The sequence below is a fragment of the Oncorhynchus nerka genome, linkage group LG20, assembly GCF_034236695.1.
Source record: "Oncorhynchus nerka isolate Pitt River linkage group LG20, Oner_Uvic_2.0, whole genome shotgun sequence".
NCBI classification, from domain to species: Eukaryota; Metazoa; Chordata; class Actinopteri; order Salmoniformes; family Salmonidae; genus Oncorhynchus; species Oncorhynchus nerka.
Window position 1 is genome coordinate 13,957,048 of NC_088415.1, and position 23,784 is coordinate 13,980,831.

At 42.6% G+C, this 23,784-nt stretch overlaps 1 protein-coding gene across 1 annotated transcript; it reads right to left on the reverse strand.

The window, feature by feature from the left end:
* Positions 1 to 933: 933 nt before the first annotated feature.
* On the reverse strand, positions 934 to 23,719 carry bcap31 (B cell receptor associated protein 31). Its single transcript, XM_029621424.2, has 8 exons — positions 23,567 to 23,719; positions 21,363 to 21,471; positions 20,839 to 20,939; positions 20,524 to 20,668; positions 13,582 to 13,717; positions 8,270 to 8,402; positions 7,986 to 8,086; positions 934 to 3,065 (listed from the first exon to the last, which is right to left on the reverse strand). The coding sequence occupies exons 2-8, from the start codon at positions 21,452 to 21,454 to the stop codon at positions 3,024 to 3,026; spliced, it is 750 nt and encodes a 249-aa protein (XP_029477284.1). The 5' UTR covers positions 21,455 to 21,471; positions 23,567 to 23,719; the 3' UTR covers positions 934 to 3,023.
* Positions 23,720 to 23,784: the final 65 nt, after the last annotated feature.

Below are 23,784 nucleotides of genomic sequence, written 5' to 3' on the forward strand. Positions count from 1 at the left end.
TCTGACCGTTCAGTTCAGAATCATAAACGCACACCTTTCGGCCTCGTCAAATGCACCGTGCATCATTTGTGATGTTGTCAGCCAACCCGTCTATAGTGTTTGAAAGGGAAGGAAACCCTACTGCATGAGCACAACCATTGATAGTGGCTAAAACACTACTTATTACTCATTTAAAAAAAAGTTTAAAAGCCAATGAAACATGCTTTTACTGTCAAAGACTGGAAAGACGGTGCCTGGTCTTCAATCGCTCATGAAGGGAATTATTCAGAAAGCAGTCTCATCAAATCATGGTTGGATCATCATCAAGGATGATGATACGTCTCTGTTGAGAGGCTGTTCTAGAACACAAATCTGTCTCTATGAGACTGTTCTAGAACAAACATCTGTCTCTGTGAGAGGCTGTTCTAGAAAAAAAATCTATGTGTCTGTGAGAGGCCGTTCTAGAACAAACATTGTCTCTGTGAGAGGCTGTTCTAGAACAAAAATCATGCCTCTGAGAGGCTGTTCGAGAACACAAATCTATGTGTCTGTGAGAGGCCGTTCTAGAACAAAAATCTGTCTCTGTGAGAGGCTGTTCTAGAACAAACATGTCTCCTAGAGGCTGCTCTAGAACAAACATGTCTCTGAGGCTTTTCCACAACAAAAATCTGTGTCTCGGTGAGAGGTTGCTCTAGAGCAAACAACTCTTTGAAAGGCTGTTCTAAAACAAACAGTCTGTGGGAGGCTGTTCTAGAACAAACAGTCTCTGTGGGAGGCTGTTTTAGAACAAAAAATCGATGTCATGAAGAAACCGGATTTGCAAAGCCTAGCCATCCATATTTAGCCATTTATAACTTAGTAAAAGAGCAATAGAGGAACTCAACAATTTGTATACAGCATGTGGGGCACATTGGACAAACATACTGCAAATGACCAAACCTAGTTCTTGTCAGACATTGTTGAGAAATATATTTATTTTGCATTACACACCAACAGCATTGACCATGTTCATACATGTAGTTGACTGCAAAGATGCTGTAATCCAAAAAAATACATTTAGTTATAATGAAACAGCAAACTTCTTCCCTCCAAGAGAAGGGGAAAACTTTGTGACATAATTAGCCAACATTTCTTGAAAGGACAGTAGAAGATCATACGATGTGTAAATGCAGTTCTCTTGTGAGAAAGTCATCATGCAAAAATAGGTCAGTTAAATGACATCACTTTTAAGGCCACCAAATGAGATTATATAATAGAATTAATATCATCAAGAGTCAATGACTAAACAGCAAGGACAAAATCTGCAAAACCTTTGAGACTCATCTTCTCTGTTGAGAATATGAATTTCAAAAGCCCTTGGACTAAGGAATGAATATCACCAGTGTCTGACAAAATGGAAAAACTGACAATGTAATGAGGGGAAATAAGTGGCATTTAAAAATCAGATGGCTTCCAGACATCTACCACCTACTGTAAATAGTTCATCAAAACAAACCCCTCGCCCACAAGAAAATAGATGAAAGCAAAAGAAATGGTCAAATACATAGAACCTTTAAAACGAGTATTGGCCTGCTCGGCGACCTTGTAAAGGGTGCATTATAAATGAAGGTAACTAAACACTGATATTACATATAAACATGGATGAATAGTGTACTGTTCTTAGGCATGTTAATATCACCACAAACTAAGAATTTCTCGTACAACAGACAGACCCCGACAGGTTACCATCTCCCCTGAAGGAGTCCCCATTTTTACCTGGTACAACAATTCATGATGTAATTCCTCAGATGACCCAAAGCACTAATTTCAGCAAGTTACCAGGCTATATATATATTCTACTGTCACCTGGTGAAAGGCCAGTTGTCAAATTGGATCTACAGGCAGGGAAAGCTTATTATGCAGTTCATAAAATATCCCCTCCAATTAAATTCAAAATGGCGGGCGAAGCACTCCAAATAGACCATTCTATGATCAGCAGGTGGGAAAACAGGAAAGAAAAGACAGGGTGTGAGATCGCAAAGAAGTTTAATAAACAAATTTCCAACATTCTTTCAAATATCAGAATTTAAAGACTACATCGTGTCTAACATTTGAAAGACTGAACCAACCGTGTTTTTAAATGCCATCTCAACCAATGAGAGAGAGGCAAACTGACTTCAAATGGAAGGACGCCATGAAGCCCTACATTCCAATATAGCTCATCTCATATCATGTTATGCAGGCTTAGTGATTTGAGTGGTACAAGTTCGTCACACCATGTGCCTGAGGCACTTCTCCAATACAGAAGTGTGCAGTCAGACGAGGTAAAAGGAACTTAATAATTTTCAAACAAAGCAAGTGGATAAGGGCTTCAAAGAACAAGATGTGCCAAATCACAGATTTGTTCAGTCAAAAGCATGAAATGGGCCTAATTACATGAGTGAAAATGAACTGCTTTCCATCAAAGGAGCATATGCAGATTCCCACCCATACAATATGATGCCCTTAATGACAGTAGGGTCTGCCTCATACTGTAACAGGTAACACAGATTACATTCAAAACATGAAGAATTGACAAATAGGAATAAGATGTTAAACCACACCTTACAGTAAGTCCAAAGGTGACTCGCAACTACATATTTTCTATCAGATATCGGAATATTTGTGACATGGACAACTGTTACCAGGTCCCCTCAGAATAGATACATTGGTTGAACAACTAAAGTAGTAAAATCAGACATCCAACAGGGGACGTAGCCTTCTCAAATACAAAGAGGATCATCTGTTCAGATGTGCAATTCGTTCATTTAATTTCAAATGGAATGAAAACAGCTAAGTACAGATATAAAGTACATGGTGGTTTCACAAATGGAGGCAAACCATACAAAAAAACATGGCTATCCATTGTGCGCCACAACAGAGTAGCGAGGCTTTAAAGGCAGATAAACCAAATCCTCCTCCTGCAGGTCTGCACATTCAGCACCTAATGACTTCCTGTGTAAAGCAGTGGTGGTGGGTGGCTGTTGACGGCGGATGGTACGAGCACGTCAACACTTCTCTCCCGATCAGTTGGACTTTTTGTCCTGCGATTGAGCATCACTGCTTGCCTGTAGAAAAGGAACAAAAATAAAAGCAACAATTTCAAAGACTTCACTGAGTTACAGTTCATAAGGAAATAAATTAGGCCCTAATCTATGGATTTCACAACTGGAAATAAAGATATGCATTTGTTGGTCACGGATGCCTTAAAAATAAAAAAGGTTAGGGATGTGGATCAGAAACCAGTAAGTATCTGGTGTGACCATTTGCCCCATGCACTGTGACATCTCCTTCACAGAGAGTTTATCAGGCTGTTTATTGTGGCCTGTGGAATGTTGCCTCACTCCTCTTCAATGCATTGAAGTTGCAGGAACTGGAACACTGTTGTACATGTTGATCCAGAGCATCCCAAACATGCTCAACGGGTGACATGTCTGGCGAGTATGCAGGCCATATAAGAAATTACATTCAGCTTCCAGGAATTGTGTACAGATTCTTGCGACATGGGAACGGCCATGCATTATGGTGAAACGTGAGGTGATGGCAGTGGATGAAGGGCAAGACAAAGGGCCTCAGAATCTAGTCACAGTGTTTCTGTGCATTGAATTTGCCAGACAAAAAACAGTTGTGTGCGTTGTCCATAGCTTATGCCTGCCTGCCCATACCATAACCCCACCATGGGGCATTCTGTTCACAACGTTGACATCAGCAAACCGCTCGCCCACACAACACCATACACACTGTCTGCCATCTGACCGGTACAGTTGAAACAGGGATTTATTAGTGAAGAGCACACTCCTCCAGCGTGCCAGTGGCCATTGAAGGAGAACATATGCCCACTGAAGTCGGTTACGACGCCGAACTGCAGTCAGGTCAAGACCCTGGTGAGGACGACATGCATGCAGATTAGCTTCCTTGAGACAGTTTCATCCAGTTTGTGCAGAAATTCTTCAGCTGTGCAAACCCACAGTTGCATCAGCTCTCCAGGTACCTGGTCTTAGACGATCCCACAGGTAAAGAAGGTGGTCCTGGGTTGACAGGGTTACACGTGATTTGCGGTTGTGAGGCCGGTTGCACATACTAGAGGTGGCTTACGATAGAGAAATTAACATGAAATACTCTGGCAACAGCTGTGGTGGACATTCCTGCAGTCAGCATGCCAGTTGCATGCTCCCTCAACTTGACATCTGTGGCATTGTGTTGTGACAAAACTGCACATTTTAGAGTGACCTTTTAATATCCCCAGCACAAGGTGCACCTGTGTAATGATCATGCTGTTTTATCAGGTTTGCTATATGCCACACCTGTCTGGTGGTTGGATTATCTTGGCAAATGAGAAATTATGACTAACACAAACAAATTTGAGCACAGAATTGAGAGCTTTTTGTGCTGGGTTTATATTTGTGTTCAATATAAAAACACAATGACTTACTATAGCTGTTCATTTATACATAAACCGAAAGCATTAAATAGAAGGTAAACACATTGTACAGTCTAGGGTTGCAACTTTCCGGTAAATTTCCCTGAATTTTCCCGGGACATTTTCCATGGGAAGTTTAGCCCGGGAATTTTGCTTAAATTCATTAAAAAAAATGTTGGGGAAAGAAGTTAGTTTATAACAGTGAACTTTTTTGTGGGATACACTTAATAAGGCAATTCTAGGTGTGCAGTGCACTCTTCCATCACGTGCAGCTGATTCTCAAGATCTTGCACACTAATGAGATGCTATTGAGCCCACACGACTAGACTGTCTGAGCTACAGACTACACTACATATGTGAAGAATGCAACAAAGATACATAATCTGGCCAAGTGCATAAAGTTCCTTCAGCGCTCACATCAAGGAACCTCTGACAAGAGTCCCTCTACTTCTATTCGAGGTGAATGCATGGTCTGGATGAGGGCAAGGTTCTTGGTAGTCTGGCGAAGTACACTTCCAAGCAAGGGCTTTGGGATGGAGATGCAATATGGCAGTCATGCCAACATATCCCATCAGCCACCTGGTGGAAGGTACTTTGTGGATCTGAGGCTCTTTCCCCTGTTATCCTCCAAATCCCACCAACATCAGCCACCTCAGAGTGCAACTGGTCCTTTTTGGGAACACACACACACCAAAGCACGCAACATGCTGACCAATATAAGGGTTGAAAAATTGGTGGCCATCTGGGCAAATGCAAGTCATTTTGAGCCTGACAACGAACCATCCTCAACAAGATTGGAAAGTGACAGTTAAGATGAGGCCTCAGAGTCTGATGTTTAAGAGGTGGACATTGAAGAGGTCCAGGGAGAAGACATGGAAGCCTGAGAGGAAGACAACCAAAGCTTTAGTTTCTAGACTATAATTCTACAGATGCGTGTTGAAAACGTTTTTGCGAGACGCGATGATCATTCAATATTCCCTTTTTGTTGTTCGGTGAAATCGTCCCATGTGAACAATCAACTCAAAAGTTGAATTCGTAAGCAAATTGTTTTGTTTGTTTTCTATTGGAAGGATATAATCATTTGCAATTGTCTACTTATGATACGGTAAAAAGGTTGATGTTTCCATATGATTTGGTAAATATATCCAATGCAAAAAACATCACATTTAAATGGTATTAATATTCATTTTCAGATATTTCCGTTAATTCCAATATATTCTCGATAATTCCCACGGGAAGTTTTGACCACTAAATATTCCCCAAAATGTGCAACCCTAATACAGTCCATTTTGTCATTTAAACAAGTCAACAAAGTAATAGCCACTGCATTGGCACAGTTTATTATAGAATTGAAAATAGGCCTTTTCTGATAATCAAATGGCCTTTCAGTAATACAAGGAACTGAAGGTTAACCTACCTAAACATCCATACAGGGATTTACAGATAAGGCAGTCAAATCTCAAGTTTTTAGGTAGGTTAACCTTTAGTTCCTTGTATTACTGAAAGGCCAATCTCAAATTACAGCATGTCTCTCCGCACTGCTCATCCTGAGAGCTGATAGCCGACGTGACCTCTGGTCTAAATAAGTAACACGATTTAACCTTTGTGTATAGGTTACACGAACATCGGGCCACTGGCCAGAGAATGAAAACGGTCTAAACATAACCGGGTTTTCTCCTGTTTACATTTGAATGAAGTGGGCAGGCTTAAAGCAGCAGGGTAAATGACTTGTGCCAGGAGCCTTGTGCCAGGGAAAGGAGCAGGAGCCTTGTGCCAGGGAAAGGAGCAGGAGCCTTGTGCCAGGGAAAGGAGCAGGAGCCTTGTGCCAGGGAAATCAAGTCCCTGAAACCAGAGTAGGCCCATGTGATCAGGTGCAACGAGCTCAGAGGGATTCCAAAACCCACGGATCCAAACATTAAGTAGCCATGTTCGCCACACGTGTACCAGACCACCTGCCTGCTGACATGACTGGAGCCTCGAGTGACAGCAAAAACAACACTTAAACACGAGACCACAACGCAGCGCATGTGGGAGGTCATTCAAGAAGCTGTGGCATATGCCCCCGAGTGCTATAAATGTAACATGTCTTTTAAGTGTTACACGCCTGGTAGAATTGTAGGCTTCTTCAACTTGTCAAATGTCTTCACGAGACATGTTCATTGCAGAAGAGTAAGTGTCTTCCTTTTAATTTTTTGCAAGACATCCGGCTGACTCCCTCACCAGTAAAAGTGGGAAGTGTTCATTTTATCATAAGACTATTGCTCAAGCATCAGCCATGGGAAAGACCCACACTGTTTTGAGGTGGGACTGGGATATGTTCAGCATTACTAAGCTATTAGTCACTGCTCAGGTCAATATACCCGTGGGACTTGAATGGCCACAACATGATGTAGGGTTAGTGCAGTGTCTTAGTGCATCGCTCTAGGTTCAAGAGTTCACAACGCAAACATCTGCCTCCGTGACCATTGACAGGTTTTAGTTGCCATGAATTACCTTCCTGTACGGTTGTGATATCATTACTCCTCTAATCAGCAGCTCGTATTACATACATACTGTATGTGTGCAGTAGAGCGCACTAAAAGAGACAATTAATCATTACAACATGTACAATGACTGATACTGCGATAGGGTGTGTCCTAAACTAGCTCAGATCCATGCTTCCCAGCACGTACACACGATGACATCATTGTTACTCAACGAGATCGTTACCTGATTGTAGTAGTTTTGCTCAGATCAGTGTCTGTGTCAGAGTTCCCATTAGGAAAATGTGGCGCTGGACATTTAACCGGCAACATTTTAAAATTTACCAGCCGTTTTAGAAATGTACCGGACCCCTATGCATTGGATGCGTAACCTGATTAGGACATCCACCCACCGTGCTCAGAATAACAGAAATCACATTTATATTATGGTAACTCATTAACAGAACGTGTAAGTAAAGGATGGAACAATGTGCGCTCCTCCTTACCTCATTCTGATGCGCACTTTGAAGACGTTAGAATAACTGTCCACATTTACTTTACCTCGGCCAACAAGATGAGTAACAGCGAAATCACTAGCCTGTCGATCTACAATAACGCATAGTAGCAAAGTTAACCGATTTGATTGGTCAGCTTGTCGAGAAAGAAATAGCCTATTCCAAACAGACTCTGGGACAGTCTTGAAGGCACCACAAAAGGCTGCAGCAGCTCATGCTGCCTGACAGATTCTCCACTCCAAGGCCCTGTATCCATCTTAAACCGAGTGATAAAGACGCATAACGAATATACCTGTACACACGCTGCAATTAATTCCACTAAATTATGCAAATTGACCTATAGACCAATAAGCATGACCAGTCAATGTATTTCATCAATAAATAGGGTGAAAAGCATTGATTTTTTTTCTTCTCCCGGACAATTGGCCGGTGCCAGTTTTATTTATCGGCTTTTCAATTTTTTAAATAATTATTATTATTACCGGCTAACGGAAACCCTGGTGTGGTTGTTTGTGCCTCTGTGAGTGTGTGTGTGTGTGTGTGTGTGTGTGTGTGTGTGTGTGTGTATACACGAGCGTTCCCAGTACGGACCTGCAGCTTGGAATGTTCATTGAGCAGGCGGTCATACTCCACAGTCAGGTTCTCCGCCTGCTTCTTCATTGCCTTCACGTCACCGTCAGACTTCAGGAGGACTGGGGTGGAGGGGGGCACATACACAATACAGTCAGGACAAGAGGGCAGGCCACTGTACATTTCACTGATGATCAAATTAAATTTTTGGGGTTCTCTCCCCATTTTCATCCAGCTATCACCATTTGAGAGAGAACCTCTACTAGAGGTTAAAAAAATGTAAAAATAAATGAATTAAAAGTAACCTTTCTTTGTGGCTTCCAGCTCATCCTTCAGAGAGCGCACCTCTGCCTTCAACGTCTTGTTTTCCTCCTGCACTCCAACTCCAGATGGCTTCTTGCCCACTTCTGGGACAGCGACGCCGGCATCCTTTAGTTTCTGAAAAGAAAAATTAAGAATTTCCTTTAACCCCTGATTACGGGTTGTGGATAACTGACTATACTGAACAAAATTATAAAAACGCAACATACAACAATTTAAAAAGATTTTGCTGAGTTACAATTCATAAGGAAATTAGTGAATTGAAATGTATTCATTAGGCCGTAAAAGAACAGGGACATTTTTAGCTTCCAGGAATTGTGTACAGATCCTTGCGACATGGGGCCGGCCGTGCATATGCTGAAACGTGAGGTGATAAGGCAGATGAAGGGCACTTACAAGGGGCGTTCGGATCTCGTCACGGTATCTCTGTGCATTCATATTGCCATTGATAAAACGCAATTGTTTTCCTTGTCCGTAGCTTATGCCTGCCCATACCATAACCCCACCATGGGGCACTCTTCACAATGGTTGACATCAGCAAACCGCTCAACGCCATAAACATGGTCTGCGGTTGTGAGACCGGTTGGATGTACTGCCAAATTCTGTAAAACGACGTTGGAGATGGCTTATGGTAGAGAAATTAACATTAAATTCTCTGGCAAAAGCTCTGATTGACATTAATGCAGTCAGCATGCCAATTGCACACTCCCTCAAAACATCTGCCATTGTATTGTGTGACAAAACTGCACATTTTAGATGGGTCTTTTATTACCCCCAGCACAAAACATGCTGTTTAATCAGCTTTTTGATATGCCACACCTGTCAGATGGATGGATTATATTGGCAAAGGAGAAATGCTAATGAATAGGGATGTAAACAAATGTATAAAGAACGAGACAAATAAGGTTTTTGTGCATATGGAACATTTCTGGGATCTTTCATTTCAGCTCATGGAACATGGGACCAATACTTTACATGTTGTGTTGATATTTTTGTTCTGTGTAAAAAAAAATCTCAGAAAGTATGACATTTGCACTAAGATTGTTGCCTGTTTAATAATACTGTAGGAGGTGTGGTCAGACCACCCCAGAATGACCCCATTCCATGGCCACCAGAATCATTCTGCAGCTACATGACTTGGGGGCCGGACGATACCAGTATCGCGATACTCAGTATCCTGACGAGGAAACACGAAGCGGACTTCACTTCTTTAGGAAAAAGAAGATGTAAATGTTAGAAAAAACATGGTTGTCATCCAGTCATGTGGATTTATTTTCCAAGCTACAGCACACATTTGACATACATCAGGTTATTAAAGGACTAAAGGGTTTGGTCTGCTTTGTGTTTTCATCTTTGCCATGGACAAACATATTGCGATACCGTTACCGTCACAGCCCTAATGACCATTAGCCTACATAAAGCTAGTGTGACTGGTTCCATCCAGCCAACAGCGGCAGAACAGGTGCTCATACCAAGCCCACCAACCAGCTGCTGGACTTGGCCCTGATCCTCTTGGATTGCAACAATGACTCAAAACCTCCTTCCACAGAATCATCCACCACACCACTCATATTTGAGGTGTATCACAGTCTTAAGCAACACAACATACATTTGATTAGGTCAACAATCCAAAACGGATTGTGATGTTATTTGCTGAAGACATTGGCTCTTCACTAGCTAAAACCAGAGATGGATAACGACAGAAACCAGGTTCCCACCCAGCCCTTTAATGCAAGTACAAGTCAGATAAAAAGTCATGTCAGGCCTGATGGAAACAAAATACGCTAGACAAGGTGGGATCTTTGTGTCGGTAAAATTATTATGGGAGAAATGGCGGTGAAACACTGTTAATGGGCAACGTCAACTTGAAGTCACGTGATGACATGTGGTCCTCCCACTAAGACTCCAGAAAGCATGCAGTTTTAGGCTACAGATCAAATAAATTATGATTAACTTGAGAGTGGTGAAAGTGCAAGTTGAGCTTGATGCGCCAATAAATATCGAGGGTCTTATTCTGGTGACATGCTTGGCTGCAATTTGACAAATCGAGCTCATTTGGCCATAATCTCAAAATGTAGGCTAGCCGACCCGCACTGTAGGCTAGAGAGCCGGTGCTAATATCAGAGTGGGTATTATTTTAGAAAAAAAATTAAATTGTGGGAATTTGTAGAATCTTTTAGCATTATATATTAAAAACATTTTTTAAATAAAAATAAATAAAAGTTATTAAATTTTTAAAATGCCGGTGCGGCTAACAGGTGTCAAACCTGCGATGGCCTGATATCTAAATATTTTAATGAAACATGTTGTGCTTTTATCACAAACTGTTATAATTAGCTGCCCCTCTACGTGTAGCTAGTTGGAACAGCAAAGAGAACTATGATCTTATTTGATACCTTGCTTCAAATAGCTTCCTCTAAACCATCTGCATTTCCAAGTAAATTGTGTGTGTATCAAAAACATCCAGCGAAAACATTGGTACAAATCATTTAAAATATATTTCTCAAGGCCACCTGAGACCTCAGACCAAAACACACTGATAAACGCTACACACACACACACACACATCACCAGGAACACAGAATCCATGTCCTAGAGGGACATTAGGAGCCGTCACTGATGTCACTAGGACCCGATTAAGTACTGCCATTTGAAGTGTCCCAACTCTAGGTCTAACAGGAGAATAGATTTATGTCTAAATAATATCAGACAGATCTGGGTTAGGATTTTCCCTAAGAGGGAACAGACCTTGTAACTAGGGCAGAGGATTTGTGATGTTCCTTACAGACAGATTCTAGGACCAGACAGAATGTACTAATCTAGGCTAAGAAATGCTGGGTGCTGTAAAATAAATCAAGCCGTTACAGTGTATTTGTTTGATGACGCAAGTGAAAACGCAAAACACGTAGCTAGCCTAGTTGTAGCTCAGATTGTACATTTATAGCAAGGAGCCTCATACACAAGCTTGGTTAGATCAAAGAGAAGAAACATTTCCATATCACCTAGTTGGAGTCCACTTTTAAGCTCCGTCAGATACAGAAGATATTCATTCTAGTTTAGAAACTGGGTGGTACGAGCCCTGAATGCTGATTGGCTGAAAGCTGTGGTATATCAGGCCGTATACCACAGGTATGGCAAAATATATATAAAAAAGAATCATGTTCTAATTACATTGGTAGGCAGTTTATTTATGCAACAAGGCACCTCAGGTGTTTCTGGTACATCGCCAATATACCATAGCTAAGGGCTGTATCCAGGCACTCTGTTGTGCAAAGAACAGTCCTTAGCTGTGGTATATTGTTCATATACCACACCCCCTCGGGCCATATTGCTTAAATAGATCAATAGTTGGGTTAGTCAGAGTCTGGCTCAGATAGGTAGTGCAGGGAATCAATAGCAATATGGACAGCCATTACTCAGTGATTGGGTAGAGGGAGCCCAGAGTTTTAAAGATTTAAAGGACATACCTAACAGTGGCTGGGCTTTCTGAGGACGAGCTAGTCACAATACATTTAAAGCCTCTGGCTTCGTTGAGGGATAAAATAGATTAATAAATCACTTACTTTTTCTTATGTAAGCTGCACTGCAATGTAGTTTTCTTTACTGTAAACCAGGGATCAGCTTTCATTCAGCCGCGGGCCAATTATTTATTGAGTGGATGGTCAGGGAACATAATTATTAATAATTTGTAGACTGCAAATAGACCGTAAGAAACCTGTAACTCTGAATGATCGGTTATGAAAAGCCAACTGACATTTACTTCCGAGGTGCTGACCTGCTGCACCCTCTACAACCACTGTGATTATTATTTGACCCTGCTGGTTATCTATGACCATTTGAACATCTTGGCCATGTTCTGTTATAATCTCCACCCGGCACAACCAGAAGAGGACTGGCCACCCCTCAGAGCCTGGTTCCTCTAGGTTTCTTCCCAGGGAGTTTTTCCTAGACACCATGCTTCTACATTGCATGCTGTTTTAGCCTGGATTTCTGTACAGCACTTTGACATCAGCTGATGTAGAAAGGGCTTTATAAATACATTTGAACCTCGCTTACATTTGTATACAATCACTTCTCTATTATGCGTAGGAATATTTGGGAGGAGATTTCCAAAATGAATATCACTTGGGAGCCGATTTTCTGGCAGGCCAAATGTGTAAATAAAACCTCTCCATCTATCTAAACACAAGTATTTCCATCCCCACATTGCTGCAGGGTTGTATTTTATCTGGCTTATGATTCCACCTCTTCAGAGCATTACACCCATTTGCTGGTCATAAATAATGAAGGCATATTCAGGGCCTTGGCTTGTGGAGCATCCACATGCATGGTGACCTTCTGCAGACCCCAGATCCAGATTCTGAATGATTACATTGTTACCTTCTGTAGTTGAGGTGCATTACAAGCTTCAGCCACCGTGCTTATTTACCAAATGAAACCAGTGTGTTGATTACATCTAAACTCAAACAAACACTCAGCCCATAGAAGGACGAGAATATATGTTTGCTCACTCTAATTCAATACTAGGAAAATATTCCAAGTGTTTATAAATGCATTGGAGTAAGTTAAGCCTATTCCAAACACTAATAGTTTGTTAATATTATATGGTCTGGACCTAATCCCTATAATACTCTGAATAAAGTGAGCTGCAAAGAGAAACCTCAGAAAAGTGGCAGTTCAGATGTAGCAGAACATCCAACCACAAAGATATCAGCAGAGGGAGTACACACTAGGCCTATATTGTGACTTTCAAGTAACCCAATTCCACTAGCATACTGTTTTTCATCTCAAACACTTAATATGGCAATAACAAGGGACTTTGAGCCATCATAGCAATTGGGATAATAGTTGGTAAAAAACTAAATAATTATGATGTAAAATACAAACCTGTCAAGCTAGTTGTTTTTTTCATCTCTTGGATGACTGATTCAAATAAACACTGATTGCATCAGGTGACGATGAAGCTGTTTAAATTGTTAAATTGTTAACTGCTTGAAATAGTGTTGCCCCCTGTGGCTGTCAAAGGAACAGCAGCAGAACGCTGGTTAAATTAAACTTGTATTGTTCTGCCCGTGAACCTAACTCTGAGGAATGTTGGACACTCAAACAGTAAACCACAAGACTTTCGTAAGCGTAGAATAACATCCTGTTCCACATAAATCACGTGCAAGCATTTACCTCATATCTAAGGATGTCTTATGTGTTGACCTTACGGAGAAAGCCAAAACTCCTGTAAAGGTCACGATTGACATCAGAAGCACAACAGTGTCTTGTATAGCACCCAACCCCAGCTCACCGCCTGCAGATCCTCATTCTCCTGCATGTACTTCTTGGCAGCATCACTGGCTCCCTCGGCTTGCTTCTTGAAGGCCTCGTTGGAAGCCATCAAAGTGGCCTGCTGAGAGAGCAGGGTTGCCAGTCGCCTCAGCAACCTGGACATGGGTAGGGGTTAAAGGGTCACTGACTAATTTCCAACTTTTAAGAGTGTTTCAAAACAGATTTATGATACAGTATACTTGGTCCATTTACATGGAAATAGATTTTGACATCAGCATAAAAATAGACAACACATTTACATGGAGTACGGAAATCTGGGGAGTTAGCAAACAAGTCACTTTTAAAATGTGAGCATATTCAAATATGCATTAGAAATTGCAATCACCCTTACAAGACAACCATGGCTTAGGCCCAAGATTTGCATATTTCCTGTAGTTTAAGCAGTATCCAAGGAATCATGATGAGGTAAATGGCAGCATTTCAGGGTATCAGATGATAAGACATTTATGTGAGTGATGGGCCCCAGTCTTATTGAAAAGGTCAAACTGGACGCAAGATAAAATTACAGCACATTACTTTGTGAAAGCACATCACACTTCTAGGAACAGTTGACCAGAAACAAATCCGAAATATAAACCCAGTCAATCTGAACTAGTCATGAATTTCAAATAAATCAAATTGTGACATATTTAAGATGTTACGTAAAATGACATCATTGTGCATATCATGTTATTCCTATAACCAGCCTGATCTCAACGACTAGACGTAACATAAACGTTAATCCTGGACACTCAAATAAGTATGACTTAAGGCAAAAGTAGGGTGGTTGGTCGGAGTGGATGGGTGGTCGTGTAACGAATAAAGGTGGCGAATTTGAATCTCATCACGGACAATTAACTTTTTAGCTCCTTTAACCTAACTCCTAAACTTAACCCTAACCGTTAGCCAGCCACCGACCGTCAAGCCAGCCAGCCACCGACCGTCAAGCCAGCCAGCCACCGACCGTCAGCCAAGCCAGCCACCGACCGTCAGCCAAGCCAGCCACCGACCGTCAGCCAAGCCAGCCACCGACCGTCAGCCAAGCCAGCCACCGACCGTCAGCCAAGCCAGCCACCGACCGCCAGCCAAGCGACCGCCAGCCAGGCAGCCAACGACCGCCAGCCAGCCAGCAACCCTCAGCCAGCCACCCTCAGCCAAGCCAGCCAGCCACCCACCTACCGTTAGCCAGCCACCCACCGACCGCTTCCCCCGGCCAGCCAACCAGCCACCCTCGGCCAGCCAGCCGGCGACCGTCAGCCAGCCAGCCAGCCACCCACCCACCCACCGTCAGCCAGCCAGCCAGCCAGCCCCACCCTCAGCCAGCCAGCCACCCACCCACCCACCCTCGGCCAGCCAGCCGGCGACGTCAGCCAAGCCAGCCACCGACCGTCAGCCAAGCCAGCCACCGACCGTCAGCCAAGCCAGCCACCGACCGTCAGCCACCGACCGTCAGCCGGCGACCGTCAGCCAGCCAGCCAGCCACCCACCCACCCACCCACCGTCAGCCAGCCAGCCAGCCACCCACCCACCCTCAGCCAGCCAGCCACCCACCCACCCTCAGCCAGCCAGCCACCCACCCTCAGCCAGCCAGCCAGCCACCCACCCTCAGCCAGCCAGCCACCCACCCAGCCACCCATCCACCCTCAGCCAGCCAGCCACCCTCAGCTAGCCAGCCAGCCAGCCAGCCACCCTCAGCTAGCCAGCCAGCCAGCCCGCCCACCCTCAGCTAGCCACCGCCCGCCCGCCACCGGCCGGCCAGCCCGCCCGCCCGCCAGCCAGCCACCGGCCGGGCAGCCCGCCCGCCAGCCAGCCACCGGCCGGGCAGCCCGCCCGCCAGCCAGCCACCGGCCGGGCAGCCCGCCCGCCAGCCAGCCACCGGCCGGGCAGCCACCGCCAGCCTGCCACCGCCAGAGTTTTCCAGAATTCTTAACATTTAAAAATGTTCTAATATGTTAAATTTGTAACATATCATAGAAAAGGGTGATGGACATCTAACAATTAATACATACCATACGAATCGTAACATCTAAATGGAATTGTGGATTTACATACAGAATACAAAATGCTCTGAGACCAGGTTGCTTTAACATAGATAAGGTGTATAACGTCCTCTCACTGTCAACTGCGTTGATTTTCAGCAAACTTAACATGTTAACACTTAACTTAATATTTTTATGAACATAAGATTCAACAGAAAAACGGAATAAGTTCCAGACATGGACACATTATTCCATTTCTGTTTGTCACCTGAACAAAGGGGTTGACGTGACCAGACTCTTCACTGGCCATGGCAGAACACTGACATTCCTGTCTTGCAGGAAATCACGCACAGAACAAGAAGTATGGCTGGTGGCATTATCATGCTGGAGGGTCATGTCAGGATGAGCCTGCAGGAAGGGTACCACATGAGGGAGGAGGATGTCTTCCCTGTAACGCACAGCGTTGAGATTGCCTGCAATGACAAGCTTAGTCCGATGATGCTGTGACACACCGCCCCAGACCCCATCACCTCCAAATGAATCCCGCTACAGAGTACAGGCCTCGGTGTAATGCTCATTCCTTCGACGATAAACGCGAATCCGACCATCACCCCTGGTGAGACAAAACCGCGACTCGTCAGTGAAGAGCACCAGTCCTGTCTGGTCCAGCGACGGTGGGTTTGTGCCCATAGGCGAGGTTGTTGCTGGTGAAGACCTACCTTACAACAGGCCTACAAGCCCTCAGTCCAGCCTATTGCAGACAGTCTGAGCACTGATGGAGAGTGCATTCATGGTGTAAATCGGGCAGTTGTTGCCATCCTGTACCTGTCCCGCAGGTGTGATGTTCGGATGTACCAATCCTGTGCAGATGTTGTTACACGTGCTCTTCCACGGCGAAAACGATCAGCTGTCCGTCCTGTCTCCCTGTCTTAGACGTCTCAGTACAGACATTGCAATTTATTGTCCTGACCACATGTGCAGTCCTCATGCCTCCTTGCAGAATGCCTAAGGCACGTTCACACAGATGAGCAGGGACCCTGGGCATCTTTGTTTTTCCAGAGTCAGTAGAAAGGCCCCTTTAGTGTCTAAGTTGTCATAACTGTGATCTTAATTGCCTACCGTCTGTAAGCTGTTAGTGTCTTAACGACTGTTCCACAGGTGCATGTTCAATAATTGTTTAAACCCTTTACAATGAAGATCTGTGAAGTTATTTGGATGTTTACGAATTAGACAGGGTCCTGAAAAAGGGACTTATTTTTGGCTGAGTTTATATGCTACTTCAAAATTTAATGGAGATTCAAATAGTAAATGCAATATCTGGCATGCTTAAATTGAGGTCACTGTATTCAGCAAGGGGCACATGCACAAGATAAGCGTCATCAAGGCTGTCATTGAAAATAAGAATTTGTTCTTAACTGACTTGCCTGGTTAAATAAAGGTAAATATTATTTTACATTATGAAGCTTAGAACAGTTGAGCCAGTCACGTGTTTATAAACAGGAGAAAGCAGGAGATGGTGAGTCCATAGTGTACTACATCTATCAGCGAGGCTGTTGTGCAACACACGAGGTGTAGTTAAACTTGTATGCAATTCACTACTAAATGTTTGCCATCTGATTTCTTACGATGGCTTCCTACCAGAAACAACCAGGTGTTTTTTTGACTGGCAGCATTTAAAATGTACCGGACCCCTATGCATTGGATGCGTAACCTGATTAGGACATCCACCCACCGTGCTCAGAATAACAGAAATCACATTTATATTATGGTAACTCATTAACAGAACGTGTAAATAAAGGATGGAACAATGTGCGCTCCTCCTTACCTCATTCTGATGCGCACTTTGAAGACGTTAGAATAACTGTCCACAATTACTTTTCCTCGGCCAACAAGACGAGTAACAGCGAAATCACTAGCCTGTCGATCTACAATAACGCATAGTAGTCAGCTTGTCGATTGGTCAGCTTGTCGAGAAAGAAATAGCCTATTCCAAACAGACACGGACAGTTGTGGGATGATAGACCACAACCAGTAGGACTAGGATAAAATGTTTTGTTGAAAAGCAAAATGAGTATGATGCAACAGATAAGAACATTTAGCTTCAAAATGTTGATCAACTATTTCTTGACACGTGCACAACGCAGCAGGCTACACACGATTTTCATTCTATAAAGCAATTAGCGGAAAAATAGTTTTCAAAAGCGCACCACACATTCGAGAGGTTTCATGTGACATAAGAAAATATCTGTTAGGAATTTAGAAAGAGGGGAGATCAAATATGCAACAACTAGCACGGGTTGCTAATATGACTAGGATTATCATTAACTAGCACGGGTTGCTAATATGACTAGGATTATCATTAACTAGCACGGGTTGCTAATATGACTAGGATTATCATCAACTAGCACGGGTTGCTAATATGACTAGGATTATCATCAACTAGCACGGGTTGCTAATATGACTAGGATTATCATCAACTAGCACGGGTTGCTAATATGACTAGGATTATCATCAACTAGCACGGGTTGCTAATATGACTAGGATTATCAACTAGCACGGGTTGCTAATATGACTAGGATTATCAACTAGCACGGGTTGCTAATATGACTAGGATTATCAACAACTAGCATGGTTTATTAATATGTCTAGGATTATCATCAACTAGCATGGTTTACTAATATGACTAGGATTATCATCAACTAGCATGGTTTACTAATATGACTAGGATTATCATCAACTAGCATGGTTTACTAATATGACTAGGATTATCATCAACTAGCATGGTTTACTAATATGACTAGGATTATCACCAACTAGCACGGGTTGCTAATATGACTAGGATTATCACCAACTAGCACGGGTTGCTAATATGACTAGGATTATCATCAACTAGCACGGGTTGCTAATATGACTAGGATTATCATCAACTAGCATGGGTTGCTAATATGACTAGGATTACCAACAACTAGCATGGGTTGCTAATATGACTAGGATTATCATCAACTAGCATGGGTTACTAATATGACTAGGATTATCATCAACTAGCACGGGTTACTAATATGACTAGGATTATCATCAACTAGCACGGGTTGCTAATATGACTAGGATTATCATCAACTAGCATGCGTTGCTAATATGACTAGGATTGGCTACTGGACAATGAAAGAAAGTACAGATAGGGTCTGATTTTGGCTAGGCTACTTTGAAGCAAGGTAAAATATGCCTCATAATGTGCCAATTTTTCCCCGGCTAAAAGCCAGGGAAACCCTAGCCATATGTCAACGCATCCAGAGATCTTTCCTGTACAGTTGTCATCCCCCCCCCATGCTGCACAAATTCATTAATTTGCACAATTTCTGGTTCACTTTCACTTGTAAAACTGTATGATGAGCTGGATTTGCCCATCTTTGCAAATAGTCATGTTAGTTCTCGTTCGTTAGCATTTAGCTAACAGTGTTTTTGATTTTGCTATTAGTTTGTCCAAATTTAGTTAACATTCTGGTAAGAGGCCAAATTGGCTTCTCTTCCAATTTTAGCACCCCATTGTGTGCTGTACCGGTAATACCGTAAATCCAAGGATGAGAGAAGGAACGTATTAAAATCTGGATACCGCCAAAGTCTAGCGTGGATTATGCATGGGAATACTTGAGCAAATTTCCTAAATTAAATCACTTGCTGTCAATTTCCTAGTGTTAACAGTCTTATGTCCAACAATGCCACAAACAATCTAACATGATGCAAATAACATGCTATAAACAATCTAACATGTGTTGTCTATACAAAAGGAGTAGACGACATTTCAGCCATGTTTAAATAAAATGTGTATATTTGATGTCCCTATGCACTGTTCTGTAATGCTATAAATTAGTTACTTTGATGCCATTTAAGTGGCCAGACCCTGTGTGAGAGGTAACACTAGGCAGCTAGTAATGTGAATCCTGAGCTATAGGTCTACAGCCAAGCATGTCATTGAGGCTAAATTTAAATCTCATCACCAGTTGCTTGATCACATGTCATTTAGTTTCTCAGACGCAGCTGCCCAAAAGATTACACGTCCAAACACCCAAACCTGGAAGCAGTGGTAGAGCAAAGAAGTAGCACAAATAGCTGTAGTAGCCACTCGAAGGTCTATTAATAGCATACCATTCAGAGGAATATGACAGGGTCCCTGTATGGAGAAGATATGCAGACTGGACACAACCAGGCATTAAAAAAAATAGTTGAATATACACTACGTCAGACAATGCTCATCCTATCATGTTAACCAGACTTTACACTTCGGATGAGACTTGTGAATGGAAAATGTCTAGCTAGCTAGCTCCCCCTCCCACCGGACATTCCTTCAATAGCTACTGTAAAATCTCAGTAGATTAGTAAGGTATACACACCACCTACTCATCACTAGCATAAGGGCAAACAAACATATCGTTTGGGCTGATGACAGAACCTAAGCTTTCATCTTCATGTCTTTTGTCCTACTATCAAGTGATTCCAGCTATTCTATAAAGAACATGAATGGCAGTTATTTTAAACTCTAAAGTTAAGGTAGCCTAGTGGTTAGAGCATTGGACGTGTAACCAATAGGTTGCAAGATTGAATCCCCGAGCTGACAAGGTAAAAATCTGTCGTTCTGCCCCTGAACAAGGCAGGTAACCCAGTGTTCCTAGGCCGTCATTGAAAATAAGAATTTGTCCTTAGCTGACTTGCCTAGTTAAATGAAAGGTTAAAAAAATGTCATAATTCAATCAGAAATATGGTGACAAATGGTTGGTTCCTGAAAGGTACAGATGCCTACAGTGATTGTGTACTAAGAAACCAGGAGCGCTAGTGAAAAGTCAGAGTAGCTACACATCAACCTCCCTTCCTCAGAAACCATTCTAGAACAAGAACAGACTGGAGCCAGTTGGTGTGCTCCGGGCGGGGGAGGAGGCATGGATACTCACACACACAGGAGCAGGGCGAAGCCAGCAATGTACTCATTCCTCTGGGCTCTGAACAACTTCATGTGAATGTGATCTACAGCCACTGGGTTGTTGGTCAGGTCCACCTTCTCAGTCACACTGTACTTTCGCACCTCCCTGAACGCATCTACATAGAAACAGAGACAAGAGCATGGGGAAACTGTGGAAGACTAAAGTGGTGTGGGTTTTTCTCGGCCACTACACAATTTGTGATCGTGAGTACAATTAACAATAAATGATCAAAACCTGTGAACATAAGTTGATGTGATATGTTGGGTGTAGACCACACACACTTACCAATTAGTAAGAAAACTAGAATGGCAATGGCTACAATGAAGGAGGTGTTTCCATAATATGCAATAGTTTGAACCAGACGAGATTTGAAGATCTTACTCCATCTGCAAAGATACATTCATTAAACATTTGAAAGTGAACACAAGACTTGAAACGACTCATCTTATACCGAAACCGGGCAACCTCCGTATATCTTAAAGATATTATTTAACAGGTTATTGAATGGCAAGAAATAATCACTCCATTCAAAATTATTGTTGTGTAACCCAACCAAGTCTCAAGGGAGGTAATTCACATTTTGACTAAAGGCTATTGGGTAATATGTTTAATGTTTGCAATTCCCACTTTGCAATAAGACTTGCCAAGATCGCAAATAATTAAGTGGTTATGTGATCAAATCTTTTTAAGCAATCGAGGAAATACATGTTTTTTTTTATGGCAAATTAGATACTGCACTAGTGGAATTAGACTGTGCATGGAGACGGTTTGTTTTGACCAGTTGACTGCAGTTCAACTGGGTGGCTCACCTCTTGGGGGAGATGAAGGGCACACACAGAAGCAACACAAAGAAGACCTCCGCATAAAGGAATGTGGCCACGGCCGTCCACTGTAGACTCATTTTGATCAGATAAGATTCTGTGAGAGAAAGAAATGCGTTTGTTAAGCAAATAAAACATAAGAAAGTAACACTCTTGTTGAAATCAACAACACTACCGTTATCCAACATAATTCAAGGTTATTAGTGTGCTTGCTGTAAATTTTCAAGAATTTTAACATATTCCATTACCATAAACATACTTTTGGACAGTTGAACACAACAGTCTAAATCAGGTCATTCTATCCTTGAATTAATGCTGGCACAAAATGTTCAAATAATTTCAAGGAGAATGGAACAGAGACAGCAGGACAGATAGGCCTACTGCTAGGAAAGCTGAGTGGCCTGCTGTCCATCCCTGCCAAAACAGACTTATATTCAGTCTGAAAGAAGTTGCCCTAAAGACACAAGAGTCTCAACAAGACAATGGTGAATAAAATGATATTTTCACTTTACCACTTGTACATGCTGTTGGTCCTTTTGGCAGCAGGAAGTGGAGATTACTTTCCTGTGGATATTTTTTGTTCACCCGAGGGTAGATTCTGTCGCTTGTATATTTAATATCCTGATACTCTGCACGTGATGAACAACATGTAAACAACCGAATGTAACTAAACTTCGTCAACCGAAGCACATTCCCAAACAAATTAGATGGCAGCGATAGTGAAATTTGCCAGCTGTTCACGTGGGACAACTTTCGATCTGTGGTTTGGTTAAGCTAGGCCAGCCATGGTTTACATATTGTGCAAGGTGTTCGTCACGTGCAAATTGCATCAGTATTGTAAATACAAACCGATATACAGACCAGCGTGCTGGAAGTCGGGTTAATAACAGTTCCCTGTGGATATTTTGTCTCAGATTACCTTCAACACACGGACAAAATCAGCGGACAACTGGTAAAGTAAGTTAAAATGATTCCACTCGCAGATTCTAAAAAGAGGCTGTGTCCTGCTGCCCATGGACTACTTAATTTGTATTTAACTTTATTTAATGAATCAGTCAAGAAGAACACATTCTTATTTAGAATGACGGCCTACCCCGGCCAAACCTTAACCCGGGTGACGCTGGGCCAATTGTGCGACGCCCCATGGTACTCCCAATCACAGCCGATTGTGATACAGCCTGGAATCGAACCAGGGTCTGTAGTGACACCTCTAGCACTGAGATGCAGTGCCTTAGACCGCTGCACCACTCAGGAGTCCTAAACATAACTAAGAAACGGGATCAGTGACTTTGCACTTTCAAAACTAGAATATGTTATGAACAGAGTGGACTAAGTTTTGTTGACTTTACTCATTGCCAAAGTGTGTTTTTTTACATTTTTTCTTGTGTTTATGGAGTGTTGTGGCGAATTTAGTTCATGCACATGCGCACTTCAGAGTAGACGTTCCCTAATTGCAGTGTGACAAAACAAGCAACCGTGTAGAGAATCGTCACCCAAAAAGTTAAAAATTGTAACTTTAAGAAACCTGTCAAGCTGTCTGTCATTCAGCCCCTGAGCAAGGCAGTTAACCCACTGTTCCCAGGGCAACGAAGACGTGGGTGTCGATTAATAAGGCAGCACCCGCACCTCTTAATTCAGGATGGGTTTGGCTAAATGCGGAAGACACATTTCAGTTGAAGACATTGAGTTGTACAACCGACTAACTACCTCCCTTTCATCAATGATGGCTAGTTAATTATACAAGTAGGTAATAGATGCTAACTAACAAATAAGGTAGCTAAAGGGCTCTACAGTGCAACCACTTTACTCAGATATGGGCCTAAATATTTTTGTGCGACCTGGAATGTTTTATTTAGGAGCTCCAGCGCGTATAGAAAAAAATGAAGGCTTTTATTAACTCAAACCTCGTTGTGCTTCCAAATGTGACGCACACGTGCTTCTTGCAAAAAAAAGGTCGCTAACAAGCCAACTGTTTGTAATATCTGGCTGGACATTACGTATAAATTACTAGTAGCTGGAAGTTTGGACAAAGACCAGACATTGCAAACACGAAATAATGACGTATATAGCTAAATATGCTAGTTAACTAGCATGCTAGCTGTATTTCGAGCAATGGTTGTGACTAAGTTACCTGCTAATGTTCAGCACAGGCCTAATAAAACTCACTTTATGCAACGGTTAGCAGTACTCACCTACAACACTTCAATTATTGGATGCACGGAGAGTGGTCTTCCTATAGGGATCTCGACCGCTGAGGTATATCAAAACAGAAACGACGCGTAGTTCGCTTGAGCGCTAATTAGCCAAATGCATTCTTGAAGACTTCCTAGCTAGTTACTTCCTACTTCCGGTGCCAGCTCATCTCATCATGAGACGGGGGTAAAGGTTAAATTGCCCCATACTACAGTAT

What these genes read in the sequence shown, in the direction of transcription:
- bcap31 (XM_029621424.2), bottom strand. Translation starts at nt 21,454, where the DNA reads ATGAGTCTACAGTGGACGGCCGTGGCCACATTCCTTTATGCGGAGGTC. An exon ending in GCTGGAAGCCACAAAGAAAG is followed by an intron (nt 8,087 to 8,269) that starts GTTACTTTTAAT and finishes CCTCCACCCCAG; the next exon opens with TCCTCCTGAAGTCTGACGGT. An exon ending in ATGAACATTCCAAGCTGCAG is followed by an intron (nt 3,066 to 7,985) that starts GTCCGTACTGGG and finishes CCTTTTCTACAG; the next exon opens with GCAAGCAGTGATGCTCAATC.